This window comes from Populus euphratica, unplaced genomic scaffold (genome assembly GCF_000495115.2).
Source record: "Populus euphratica unplaced genomic scaffold, PopEup_1.0 scaffold264.1, whole genome shotgun sequence".
Lineage (NCBI taxonomy): Eukaryota > Viridiplantae > Streptophyta > Magnoliopsida > Malpighiales > Salicaceae > Populus > Populus euphratica.
The window spans coordinates 267,960-282,569 of NW_011500144.1; the positions used below are offsets into that span (position 1 = coordinate 267,960).

The 14,610-nt window shown below is 29.3% G+C and overlaps 1 protein-coding gene across 7 annotated transcripts; it reads right to left on the reverse strand.

The window, feature by feature from the left end:
- Positions 1-3,120: 3,120 nt before the first annotated feature.
- LOC105110725 (interactor of constitutive active ROPs 2, chloroplastic-like) lies at positions 3,121-8,099 on the reverse strand. Of its 7 annotated transcripts, none has more exons than XM_011005874.1 (5): positions 7,879-8,099; positions 6,514-6,594; positions 5,473-5,647; positions 3,537-5,216; positions 3,121-3,461 (listed from the first exon to the last, which is right to left on the reverse strand). In XM_011005874.1, exons 2-4 carry the CDS (start codon positions 6,531-6,533, stop codon positions 3,549-3,551), a joined length of 1,863 nt encoding a protein of 620 aa, XP_011004176.1. In that variant the 5' UTR covers positions 6,534-6,594; positions 7,879-8,099; the 3' UTR covers positions 3,121-3,461; positions 3,537-3,548. The 7 variants fall into 7 exon arrangements, with proteins under 7 accessions (XP_011004176.1, XP_011004174.1, XP_011004175.1 ...); XM_011005872.1 differs by having other exon boundaries at positions 3,121-3,460; positions 3,532-5,216; positions 7,879-8,098; XM_011005873.1 differs by having other exon boundaries at positions 3,121-3,454; positions 3,530-5,216; positions 7,879-8,098.
- Positions 8,100-14,610: the final 6,511 nt, after the last annotated feature.

A 14,610-nucleotide genomic window follows, 5' to 3' on the forward strand; every position in this document is an offset into this window, starting at 1 on the left:
TTTAAAATTAATTTTTGACATCAGCACATCAAAACGATCTGAAAATGCCAATAAAAAATTTAATTTGAAGCAAAGAAAAAAATAAAAAAATTTCAAAAGAACTTTTGAAATGCAAAAACAAACATGCTTTAAATCATGAACCCGAGTTCAATGAAGAAGCTTAACTCTCAACCAATTTAATTTTGAATGATAAAATTATTGAAAAATATTTATAAAAAAACTTGTAAAAAAAATAATAAAAAGAATGAGGATAAAATTTAAAAGAAAAAACCTTAGGGATGATGAAATTTAAAATATATATATATATATAATTTTAAAAATAATCTCAAATAAAATAAATTACAATTAAAAGGATAAGCACCAAATTTGAAAGGTTAAAAAATCATAAGGAGTGAAACTGAGAAACATTTATAATTTTATAGATTAAAAAATGATAGCGATGAAATTAAAAAACAAATAGAGAGCTAACCAAATAGAATAAACTCACAAAAAATAAGAAAACAAAACAAAAGATTAAAAAAATAAGAAAATATCATCTTAAAAAAAGAAAAAAAAAAAACAAACCCGAGCAAACCTTTTAAACTTGGTCTAATCTCTAAAACTTGTAGTTTGTGAAATCTTGGAGCTGGTTTTAATCGAGAAGTTTAACTCTTAACAAATTTAATTTTGAATGATGAAATTATGAAAAACTATTAATTAAAAACTTGAAAAAGAAAAACAACAACAACACAAAAAAGAATGGAGATAAAATTTATATAAAAAAAAAAGTGCAAAGAGGATGAAATTTGAGAAAAAAAATATTAAAATAATCTTGAATAAAATAAATAGCAATTAATAGAACGAGGTCCAAATTTGAAAGATTTAAAAATCATAAGGGTGAAATTGAAAAACATCGATAATTTGATAGATAATTTATAGATTAAAAAATAATAGGAATGAAATTGAAAATAATTATAGGGGGCAACTCAACATAAGGCAAACCACAAAGAATACCAAAAACAAAACAAATAAAGAAAAAAGAAAAAACATCTTTAAAAAAGAAGAAGGGGCAAATCTTATAAACCTAATCTAATTTCTAAAAGTCACAACTTATGAAATGTTAGACCAAAATTCAATTAAGAAACTTAATTATCAAAACCATGAAATTGGTGAAAAAATATTATTAAACAAACTTGCAAATGCTAAAAAAAAAAACAAAGAAAGAGAGAGCAAAGAAAAAAATAGTATAAAATTTAATAGAAAAAAAAACTAAAGAAGATGAAATTTGAAAAAAAAAACTTTAAAAATGAATCCAAACCAAATAAATAGCAATTAAAAGAATGAGAAATAAATTTGAAAGATAATAAAATCAAATTGGGTGAAATTAAAAAACATTTGTAATTTCATAGATTATTCATAAATTAAAAACTAGTAGGGAGTGAAACTTAAAAAAATGGTAGGAAAACCGCAAAAATAAATAATAGAACAAAAAAAAAGAAACATCACCTTTAAAAAAGGAAAAAAAAAACATGAGAACCTGGGTGAACCTCTTAAACTTGGTTTAGCCTCTAAAACTAACAACTCTTGAAGTCGATTTAAATCAAGAAACTTAATTTTTAACTAATTTAATTTTGAATGATAAAAAAAATATAAAAAATATAAAAAAAAACATAAAAGGCAAAAAAAAAATAGCAATAAAAAGAACAAGAATAAAATTTAATAGAAAAAACTCAATGATGATGAAAGTTGAAAAAAAATTAGAAATGATACAAAACAAAATAAGTTGCAATTAAAAATATAAAGATAAAATTTTAAAGATTTAAAAAATTATAGGGGTGAAAGTGAAAGATGTTTGCAATTTGATAAATTTTTTATATATTTACAAATATTAAAGGGTGAAATTGAAACTTATTTATAATTTTATAGCTTATTCTAAATTATAAAAGTAGTAATAAAAAATATAAAAACCAAATATAAAAGAAAAAACAATTGAAGAGGTTATTCTAAAATTTTATAGAAGTTGATGCAAAATTCAAGAAGTGAGAAAAGAAAACAAAATGATCGTTGGCGTTAAACCAATGATAACTATGATACACACGCCGCATCATGATGAAAAGAGCTTTGAGATCTTCCAAATATTGTTCTAAAAACAGTATTTTATGGCTGAACGACCCCACACATGACTTTTGAGTGGTGCGGGGGTCGTTCACGTTCTCTTGCATGTGTACTAGCAAATTTATTTTTGTTATATATAAATATATAACTACTATAATATTAATTCTAAATAACCTCCAACTCAATAACAAAATCAATATAAAATAATAAAAAAAAACTTTAAAAGAGAGTTGTATTGTTTTCGTGGCTAAAGACCAAAATAATTGCAATATCTAGAAAAAAAATAAAAAAACAAAAACATCCATGGATCAAAACATTAGAATTATTTATTCCAATGCTAAAGTTGTAATTGCACACTGCATTAAAATAGAAAAAAACAAATATAACCCCATCTAATATGTTAAAAACAAATGTAATTGTGAAAAGATAATCTCATCCCAAAGCTCAATTCATTACTCTTTTTTTCCAAGAACAAATTAGTAATTACACTATTACATTTCATAGAAAAATAATTCTGGCTTACAAATATCATGTGTCCTGTTGGCCGTGAACATGCATGATTTCCCAGTCCACTTCCATGCAATGAATTGTTCCAGAACTCATGAGTACCTTCCGCTGAACGCTCGCTAGACAACGGAAAATGCTGGGATGCGGGATAGTGGCAACTAAACAGTGTCGGCATTGTTGACGAGAATGATTGCATGGCTCTTGATATTGTCTAGGAAAACATTCCGGGGTTCCTCACGAGTGCATAATTGCCGATTTCTTTCGGCAAAATTTCGTAACCAGTTATTACAACAGTCAAACCTTTTGTGAAACTTGCCCCGTGTATTGGAGATATACAGTTGATTCGAATGGATACATGTGACAAAGAATTTGAACAGATGCATTAATTAAAGCAAGCGAAAAAAAAAAAACGATGAACTTGCCCCGTGTATTGGAGATATACAGTTGATTCGAATGGATACATGTGACAAAGAATTTGAACAGATGCATTAATTAAAGCAAGCGAAAAAAAAAACGATGAAGATAAAAAAGGATGAGACACGGCTAGCTTGGTCTTGTACAAGAAACACAATCATCAGCCAAGGTAAACTTGGAGTATCTCCGATAATACAATACAAGTGTGTCCCTGTTTTTTTTCAGATTCCAAATCAATACATAATTCATGCTGATGCCGTACTAGCAAAGATCAACTGCTTCGTGCAGTGAACTAGATGATATCTAGTCGAAAATCAAAAGCCACCGCGACCATCAGACAAAACAAAATGGAACCCCAGAAATTCACCAGTTTCCACGAAACTATACAGCAGTCTTTGAAAGAAATTTATCCATCATACTAAACTTGGCTGCTACCAACCAGCACCTGCAATTTATATAAACAAGAACATTAAGAGATGAAAGAAAGTATTCGAACTGATGAAACAACGTTGTAACCTGGCAGTAAAGCCTGGCTACTTCTGACCCTTCTTCCACAAGACCCCAATTTTCTTCAGCATGTTCCTGTTTTTCTTCCTTGGCGAGTCATCCATATCTTCAGAGCCAGGTGAACCCATATTTCCAGCAATAGGATTATAGTTGCTGTCAAGTGAACCTGTTCTCTCTACAAATTTACCATTGTTCCCAGTTGAAAGCATAGCAGCAGCTGCCTCAGCGGCCTTCCTCCACTGGTCTGCCTGCACCTTTAACCTCCTCAATTCAGCCTCCATTTCAGTGTTCGCTGCCTGGGCTGCATCCAGTTGCTCAGTCACCCGTGCTGCTCTTCTGCTACTTTTATCTGCTTCCTCTGTCAGATAACCAAGTTTCATTAGAGCTTCATGTTCTGAAGCCCTTGCAGTTTCTGCCATTGCAACAGCTTCATCATTAACTTTACTTTGCTCTATTTCCCCTTTCTTGATTTCTGTCCTGAGTGTTTCATTTTCCTCAGCTACTCTCTGCAACTGCACTTCCTTATCCAACAAACTTGCCTTCAACTCTGCCAGATCATGCTCTAAATTCTTCAACCCCATTGCAAGTTCAGATTCTCTCTCACCTGTCTGATTTTTCTTAATCTTCAACATCAGTCCCTCATTCTCCTCAGTAATGCCCTGCAATTCAGTTTCCTTATCCATCAGGTTAGCCCTCAACTCTTCAATATTATTTTTGGCTTTCTTCAATTCTGTTTCCAATTTAGCCTCTCTTTGGCTTGATTCCAACTTTGTATGTTCAACTTGCTCGTAAGCACTTCTAATCTGCAATGTGCTTTGAATATATTCTTCCTGGTACCGTGTCTCGGTTGCTTCTAGTAAGGATCTCAACTGACCTACTTCATTTTTCAAAAGGTTCGTCTCTGCTTTGAGCTGTTTTGTTTCCTCATTTTCTACACTTTCATGTGAAACTTGAACATCCCCTGTAGGATTCTCAACTGTTTTCTCATTGACATTTGCCAGATCTGCTTGCAATTTACTCACAAGTTCCTCTAAAGATTTTTCTTGAGCTCTTGATTGTTCCAGCTCCAATGATAAGGATCTGTAAGCCTCCATGGATTTGACGCCACCAGCCTGCAGCATATCTGCAGTTGCATTTGCTTCTTCCAATTGCTTTTGAGTTTTACTAGCAAGTTCTAGGGCTTGAGCTTCAGATTCCCTGGTATCACTGAGCTCAATTTTCATTTTTTCAACAAGGGAGAGAGTTTCAGTTAGTTCCAGCCTCAACCCCTTTAATTCAGCATGCACTGACTCCACATGTTTTGTTTGGGAAGCTTCAGATTCCACTACCATTTCCAGCTGAGTTTTGAGCCTCTGGGTTTCATTCATGGCAGAAGCCAAGGCTGAATAATCAATAGAGTGCTGTTTCTGTACAGCCTCCAGTTCAGACTCCCAAGCTTTATCACGATCATGGGAGATTTTACGGAGCTCTTGAACACGGACATCTTCAGAACTAGAAAGCTCCATCAATTGATGTTGTGATTCCTCGAGTTTCAGTGACATGGTTAAAAGCTGCTTCTTGGTATCTTCAGCTTCCTGCTGGGAACGCCTCTTCCATGACTCTGAAGTGTTTAGTTGCTCTTTTGCCTTCTTCAGATCCTCCTGGAGTTGTGCAAGCTGTGATTCCAATTCTGATATGTTGCTTGGGCGCTTCTTCTGGGCTCGCAAGACAGAGAGAGGATAGCAAAGTGAGTAAACAACAGTATCAACAACAGTAATTTGTGAAAATATTATTAATACAAAAGGTTTCTTTCTCAAAAAAAAATCAACAGAGAAGGTTGACAATTAAAGAATTATATGGCTAAAAAAACTCAAATGGTGTGGACAGGTATTTGTAACAGTGAAATGGCCAATTGTAAAAGTACTCTCCCGGGTAATTCTGTATAACCATTAACTAGTTGTAACTGAGTACCTCAGTTGCTGGACTTCTTGGTGATTTCCTTTCAGTGACTTTAGGGCTTCTGTCTTTTGGGGTCCTACTTGCTGGATTTGGAGAGACACAGTCAGTTTCTGCTCCAGGTGTCTTGAGTTGCCGAGTTCGAGGTGTTGCAGGAGATTTCTTCCGAGGCACTTCCAAAGAGATGGTTCTGCACTCAAAGTTAGGGGAATGACAACCAGAGCTTGAGAAAATACAAGAAGAATGAAATAAAACAGAAGGAAAAAGTAAATTGCAACAATGAAAAACTCAAACAAATCTGTTTCGAAAGTGTAAATGCCTGGACTAATCAGGCTATATATCAGTTATTGCTGGATGACAAATTTACTACATCTTGAAAAGATTGGCCATGCAAGAATTCATAGCACACCAGCGTGTTTTAAGATGATACAATAATTTCAATACCTGCCACTTTTTGAATAGATTAACCATGCTAAATTTCAACATTCCCCCACCACTTAGATCTTGATGCACCATCTGATTTACTGTCACTAATTACCTTTGAGATACTAGTCAATATGCTTTGTTGACTGCTGGGATAGGAAAATAGTTTTTTTTTTTCAAAAACAAAAGGAAAGGGAAAGGAAAGGAAAAAAAAAGTCGTTTCAAAATTTGGATTCAATTGATACCCTGTCAAAACTTCATTTTCCTGTCTTGGTGTGATACTCAAACTCATCCTGTTCCTTGTAAAAAAATCTTTCCAGTACTAAGTCTATTCAATTAAATTATCTGTGGGGTTCACATTTAGTTAACAAATGATTCTCTAAATCACTGATACACCTATTGCAGAAGAAAGTTCGTTTAGACTTAAAATTAAATGGACTTAAATGAAAGCATTTTTCTAATTGTAGATCAGAAAAACAGTGCAGAAATGAGTAGGTCTACATTACATGAAGAACATAATATTGAGGTCCCATTCAGTTAATGACATACTAAGAAAACATATCACACGAAAACATACAAACACCAAGAGTGGGTAAAAACATTGTAATACTGCTAAGGAAATGACGGTCTTACTTTGCTTTTGGTGTCTGCATTATGGCTTCTATCTCCTTCACTAAAAGTCCTCTTCTTGAAACCCCACCTGGCCCACGCCACCTGCAGTTCTTCAGAGGAAATCTTTGGCTGAGAAAGAAATTCAAACGAGAATCTAATACACATGTATGTAAAAGAAAGAATAGTGTGGAGTTGAGAACGATGACAGCCACCTCAAATCAGTATGCACAAACCTAACAAGCAAGAAAAAAATATAATGCCTTCAAAGAAACTCCTCGGAAACTACCCCCACTACCACCAACCAAAGTCACATGACAGAATTAAAAACAAAGAAAAGGGTGTAATGAGAAGACCTCATCACATATCATTACATGATCCATCTTTGCAACTTTCTTTTCTCTTTCCTTTTGTATCCCTTTCTTTTTACTCAAGTACTTGTTTTGTGCTCCAAACACGGTTGTAAACAGAACAACGGGCCAGAACCAGATAAATGATGATCATCATAACAAAAATGCTCTGTTCATTTCGGAAAATGTCGCGTCATTTAGTTTATAATATAAAAACTAGTTCCGTTCTTAATTGAAATACTTTCGCCTGTCTACTTCTGTATGTGGGGTGAAAAAAACACACTTGATGACAGCTACAAAAGGAAAAGAAGAACACAATAGAAACATTCTATCTCCAAACCCAGGGACATCCTCCGGATTTATTTTATCAAAACTTTCACGTCAAGTGTAACAATCAATAATGGAAAATAAACTTGGCATTACCCAGAAACTAGGCAGCCAGAGGGAAATTTGAAAGGGAAACATTCCTTGACTTATATTCTGTAAAATTTTCAGAAGACCCTTGAAGAGATTATGATTTTGAAAAGTGAGAGGCTACCCTTGTAGACTCTAATAATAATAAAAATAAATTTGGAAGGAAACTGAAAACAAATTATTACCCAACATATGAAGCACTCTACACCTTGAAAATTCTCCCTCTCTAGAGTTTTAAACGCTTAGATCTACAATACATTGATTTAAAACAAGCTTACAAAAAAAAAAAATGAAGCTAGAAACAGAGACAGTAGAAACAGAGATCCATGTTAAGCAAATAGATGTTTTCCAGAAGTACTCTGTCAAAAAATAAACCTCAAAGCCTAGGTCTTCTTTGAAAAAACTTTCAAAACTCAAAAGCCAGCCACACTTCAAGCTCTAACTTAAGGCCAACATTTTAATAGAAAATAAGATATCTTTCAGAAAGATGCACAAAAGAAGCATTATTGCTAAGCTTAAAAAGCAAACCCACCAAAGAAAAATCTCAAAATAAAAACTTCAGAAAACCAAAACAAAACAATGCGTAGCAAAACAAAAACATAACAAGTTCACATTCGGGGCTTACCAGAAAATGTCTTCTGCTTCGAAGGAGGCTTCTTTTTTTTATTTATGTAAAAGAAGAGAGAATAAATCCCTAGTTTAGCTAAACCAAACAGGATGCGAGTTTTGCATTGGTGGAGATAGGGAGCGCGGAGTCGAGAGTTGGTAGTTGCTTGGGTGCTGAGCTTGCGAGACTCTCTCTCTGAGTATCTATGAGTCCGTCTTTTTATATTTTGTCAGTGGGAATGGGCGAGTAATAAAGCAAAAACTTACTGTACAAATATAAACAGGATAGACTATTTAGACACCGGTCATTCTTTTTTAAAAAAATTGAATTTTTGTAGTTTTAAATTAATATTTTTCTAATTATTATTATTATTTTTTTATACTGATATAAAAAAATTATATTTTTCTAATTATTATTATTATTTTTCTATACTGATATAAAAAAAATATTATTTTAATAAATTTTAAATAAAAAAATATTTTAAAAACAATATTTACTATTTTTTTTAATAAAACTCTTAAAGGGGGACCATGTTATTAATTTTTAAGCTTCCTTCACGATCGCTTGCCTGTTTTCAAATATTTTTGTTTTGTTTGTATTGAGAAAATAAAATCATATTTACCGAGCATGGGATAGGGATTCCATCCACTATGCTAAAGATAAGCCTACGGAGAGAGTTACTGTGGGATACATGATCAAATTCCAGGAAAAAAAATATAAAATTTGAGGTTAGACATGAGAAGCATAATCCTTTCACGTAATCTCAAATAAATAATCTTGAAAACACAAACCTTTTTCTTAATTAAGTTTGAAGTTCACTTGTATGAATATTCATATAAAAGTTTTAATTTTTCAAAAAAAAAATGCTAAGTTTTTGATTTCTTAACACACATTTGTCATTCTCTATGTCATAATTGTCTCATCATTTATTTTTTCAAAACAAATTATTAGAATTTTTCTGAAATAGTTTCCGGCAACCAAGTTATATTTTTTATTGAATTTTAAGTGAATCAAATATTTAAATATTTATTTTTTCTAGAAAATATTTTTTGTTATGTGCCAAAAAAATCAAAGGTTGTTTGATAACCATGAAAAAAATGCTTAGTAACATGCATATCAATTAAAAAAATAAAAAATTAGTTCATAAATAATATAATAACTGTAATGACTAAATGAATGAAGTTGACATGTGATGGTGGTTAGATAAGTTTGTTAATAATTAGTTAGAATTACTATTTAGAAAGACAATTAAAAAGGTTAGTGAGCTTGAAATCATTGTATATAAATCGCTATATAAAAACTTGTTAATCAAGCAATAAAATAATACAAGTGTTGCAATTCAATATGATTTATTCTCTTTTTCTCTCAAATTCTTTCTATTCTTTCTTAAATTTCTCCAACACTAATTGTTTGTCAAGAGAGAGTCTTAACAAATTGATATCAAAGCCTGTGATTCACAGTCAATCAAAATTCTACATTAATAAACAATTAATAATGATTGAGAATAATAAGATTAAGTCTTTGAAAGGAAATAGCAACTACTAGTGATTGAGAATAACAAGAAGGGAAATAGAAAAAAGTTGGACAAACAAATACAATATTTGTATGTGAAACTTTAAGAAATGGTTGAAGAATAATCCAAGAGGAATGAATAATTTAGATTACAATTGGATATTATTATAGCTACACACGAGGCATCAAAGCATATAGAAAAGGGGGTTTGACATAATATTTGATGTATTAATTTCCAATCACATAATAAATGTTCAAATGGTAAGGTACAATGTAGCATTGTTTAAGGTGGATTTGCCATTTTTTTATGAGAGAATCCAAAAAGTTAGATAAGAAAATACAAAAAGTTCTTCAAAATAAACTTCATTATATTATAACAATGGTTTAAAATAACATCATTTTACTTAAAGGGCAAGGCAAAGATATGTAATGAGGAATTCTTATATAAGGTAGAAGATTTTGCTAGTTGAGAAGAATTCACAGGGTTTATTTGCATGAGGTTTGACAATAAAAAAGATGTGATGGAGGAACTCAACAAAATTATGCAAGATAAGATATGGATGAATATATAAAGAGAAGTGAGGAACTCGAGTCCTTAATGAATGCATTAAATCCTTATTTACTAGAATCTTATCATATTTCAAGCTTTATAAGTAGGCTTAAAAAGGATATTAAGTCAATGCTAAAGATCATTAAGCCAACAACATTGATGCATACCTTTAATTAAATAAAATGACATGAATAATTTAAAAATATCTTGGCCAAGAAAACTAAGTTTGTTTTAAAAACCAATTCTTCTTACAATATATAAAGATTATTAGGTAATTTACAACCAAAGTCTTTTAATCATTTGAAAGTAGAATCATCACGAGGTTCAAAATACTATACTAAGACTTTGCATGAATAAGGAAAGAGGTTAGAAATTTTTTTAAAATATAGATAAAAATTTATATTTGTTCATCAATATAATGTTAATGGATTGCGTATGATGAAAGGAATAAAAGAAGAAAAAAGAGAGTTATTGAAATGATAAAAAGAAGTAACAATGAAATTTAAGGTGAAGAAAGTAAAGTGAAGAAATATGGATTATCATTGAATGCACTGACTAATATCAATACACACAACATTATTAGAATCAAAGGTTATTATCAATAATGAAATATGATCATTGTAATTGATAATTATATCACTCATAACCTCATTGACACTCATATGACTAGAGAAAGCATAGCCATTATTATAAAAACTATTATTTTAGTTTTAATAACAGCAAATAAAGGTGTGATGAGATGTGACTTTTATAATCCTAAACTTACTTGGTTTCTATATTTGTATGAATTTTAAGTTGACCTATAAATGTTAAAGTTAGGCAAATATGATATGGTTCTTAGAGTGAATTGGATATGAAATTATTCACCTATTTTGTTTTACTTTATCAAAATAAAGTTGTCATTAAAAAAAAAAGAATGATAATAGAATTGAAAGGAATAAATAAAATTACTGATTTACAGATGATTACAATTGTAAAAATACATAAAAGTTTAAAAGAAATAATTTTTGAATTTCTTAGGCAATTTTATTAATAAAAGTATTAAAAAGACAAGATATATTGTACATGATTCAATAATAAAGACTCTATCAAATGAATTTGGGGAAGTTTTTACAAAACCAACACTAATACTTATAGTTAAAAATTTACATCGCATGATTCCAATAATTTTTTGGTCTAAAATAGTTAATATTAAGCCTTATAAAAGTTTTTGTATGCATAAAAAAGAGATATAAAAGTTGGTGAAAGAGATGCTGCAAAATAAAATAATTCAACATAATTATAGTTTTTATGTTTTCGCAATCTTACTTGTAAAAAAGAACAATACTTAGAGTCTGGAGATTTTATATTAATTATAAGTAGTTTAACAATTTGACAAGATTTAAGAGATAAGTTATAAGATCTACAATTGTTTTTCAAAGCCAGACCTAGAACTTATATTTGATTATCATCAAGTAAAGATGAAGATAACATATAGAAAATTGTTTTAAAACTCATCATGGCACAATAAGTTCAAGTGATGCCATTCAATTCGACTAATACTCTAACCATATTTTAGGCCTTAATGATTACAATATTGGAACTATTTACAAAAAAGTATATGTTAATATAATTTTATTGTGACATTGTAATGCTAGTATTGGAACCTAGAAGAAAAACCAATTATTTATCAAGAAATTAATATGTTTTTTTATATGAGAAGAAGGTTAAATATTTAGGGTATATTATTCATAAAAGGTGTGGTTATAGATTTGAAAAAGATAGAAATAATGAGAAACTAGCCATATCTATATTCAATGAGAGAGTTCAAATGATTTTTTTGGGTTAGCATGCTATTATAAGAGGTTTTGAAATCATTAGTAAGTTGTTGATTGAGTTATTAAAATAAAATATTTTCAATTAAAATGAAAGTTCATAAAAAGCATTTGATGATTTAAAAGATCCTTTATACAAGACTCTAGATTTAACCCTTTATAATTTTAATACAATCTTTATGTTACAAACCAATACATGTTAATGGTTTAAAGGGTGGTTCAAGCCAAAAAAGAATATTACTTTAGTAAGACATCTTCGACTATCTATTTATAAAAACAGTCCATGACATTTTTAATAATAATGGAAAGATAGAGGTATTATCTAGAACATAATTAGTTTATCATCAAAATAGATCATAAAAATTTAAAATATCTTTATTCACACCAATTTAAAATAAAACATAATTAGTTTATCATCAAAATAGATTATAAAAATTTAAAATATCTTTTGGAACAAAAGATATTCACACCAATTTAAAATAAAAAAAATGACTAAGTTGTTGTAGGATGAGATATATAATACAATATAGAAAAAAAAACCACAACGATAATAGATGCATTTTTCACAAAAATAGGAATAAGGATTGTTTTGACTCATATAAAACTGAAACTTGAAATATAAAAGCTATTATTACAATCTTACTAATTTGTTATGAATAAGTTAATGATACTTATAAAGGAGACAAACAACTCAAAAGAATTATTATCGAAAATTTGATAAATATTGATAACTAGTTATAATACACATATAAAAAAAAAGTTTTGAGGTATAAAAAAATATCATTAGTAAACAAATAAGAAATTAGTGAGTCTAATATATGATTTATAAGTAAAAGGATATGCATAAGTGCAAATTTTTTATAAAAGACTTAAAGTTATGTTCTATTAGTTTTTTATAAAAGTATTGATGAAATAGTTTATGGAAAAATGTGATATGTATAAAGAGGAAAAATTTTATTTAAGGGCTGCCAAAGTCAACAGGAAAAAATGTAAAACTAGTCATTGTGGATAGTTTTACTAAATATAAACATTTCTTAGCAATACGTATCCTTTTACGGCTCAAAAGATCATTTAATTATTCTTGAACCATTTCTATAAGTTTCATGGGCTACATACAACCATTATTCTTCAAGTTATTAAAAGTAAAGCTAATGATAAGTTCATCCTACCATCCTCAAACTTAGAAACAAACAAAAATGGTTAATCAATGTTTAGAAACTTATTCAAGGTGTATGACCATGTATAACCTAAATAAATGGTATGAATGATAAGTTTTTGCTTAATAATGGTACAATTCTAGTTATAACCATTTAGATAAGCTTTTTTTATATTTTGTATAGCTACCCTCCTTATAGTAAAAAGGTTAATCCACAAGAAACTACTTCAGTATCAACAATTAAGGACGTGATTCAAAAAAAGGTTATCATGGACCAGTGGTTATAATTGTAATTAGAAAAAACTAGAAAAAAAAATGAAGTAAATTATTAACAGAAAAGAGAGAAAAAAGAGTTTCAAGTAGGAATCTTATAAATAAGAAAGCATGGCTTTCATGAAAAATATGAAGTTGAATCCTATATTTCATGACCCTTACAAGATTATTATTTTATAGAGAGGGATAAATGTATCCTTGCAATACATAGCATTATCATGAATATTTTTTTTTCTTATAGTTTGGATCACTTAAACATACCAAGCAATCTAACATTATTAATTTGGTGCGCTGAATTGAATATATATTTACTCATAAAAAATAGAAGAAATTACTAGATTTCATAAAAAAAAATTCTAGCAAAAATAATAGGAGTGAGAAAACATATTAATTCATGAGAAAAGCTAATGGCTTTCTATTCACGTGGGGGACTATGTATTATAGGCTTTACATTATATATAGGACACGTCCTTGTATTGTGTCTCTTTTCTCGATATAATTGACATGTGTATTTTTTGCTTTTATAAACTATAAAATCTTTGAATTTATCACTTCCACCTCATTTTATCCCAATCACTTTGGGGCAAGACTTGTAATTATAATTCCTTTGATGACATATTTTGTCAATTCAAAATTAAATCTTATTTTGAATAAACTTAGAAAACTATATAGTAGCCAAGAGTAATAGGAGATATCTATATTTTTTGAAATCTAGGTTAAGTAAGTTCAATTCAAACATGATTGAGATTAGAAAAATGAATGATATGCATGTTAATAAAGTGCTAGATTTGGTAGTTTATGAATTAAACAGTTTTATAGATTTGATGATAATGATTGAGATTTTTTTATTGATGTAAATTTGAATTCGATTGCTCTAAGAGGTGTAAAAATCAACCAAGAAATAATTATAGATAAAAATAGTTGAATTAAAATTTGATTTATCTAGCTCCAACAATGTATTCATTTAAAAGTGTATAGGTTGAAAAACTCAAATTAATTTTTACTGATTATAAAATCTTCATTGAAAAGGAAAGGAAGAGAAGAAAACAGAAAACATCAAAAAATAAAATTGACAATTGTTATTTGTGTTATATTATATACATAGGCAATTTCATGATTTAATTATTTTTAAAAATTTTATTTAACTTAAGATATAAATAAAGTGTAATTTCGTAGTAAAACAGTGTAATCGAAAAAAATCTTATGATATATTTTATAATTATCTAAAAAATTAATTATGATAATTATTAGAATAAATTTCCTTCATTATCTGTCTCAATTACCTGCTAGAAAAAAGAAATAATCCCGGCATTTTTAGCTATAAATTTAATATCTTTGGATTGAATAAAAACTATCTAGAAAATGCTTAGGTTATTAACGAAATTGATCAGTCTTTGTTTGTAGGCTGGGCATTCGAATGAGTTGGTAAAAAAGTAATTATTTAT

Coding starts and splice junctions, on each gene's coding strand:
- LOC105110725 (XM_011005874.1), bottom strand. CDS start 6,533: ATGCAGACACCAAAAGCAAA. Junction 5,648..6,513: donor ATGCAGACACCAAAAGCAAA/GTAAGACCGTCA, acceptor CTTTGAGTGCAG/AACCATCTCTTTGGAAGTGC. Junction 5,217..5,472: donor CAAGAAGTCCAGCAACTGAG/GTACTCAGTTAC, acceptor TTGCGAGCCCAG/AAGAAGCGCCCAAGCAACAT.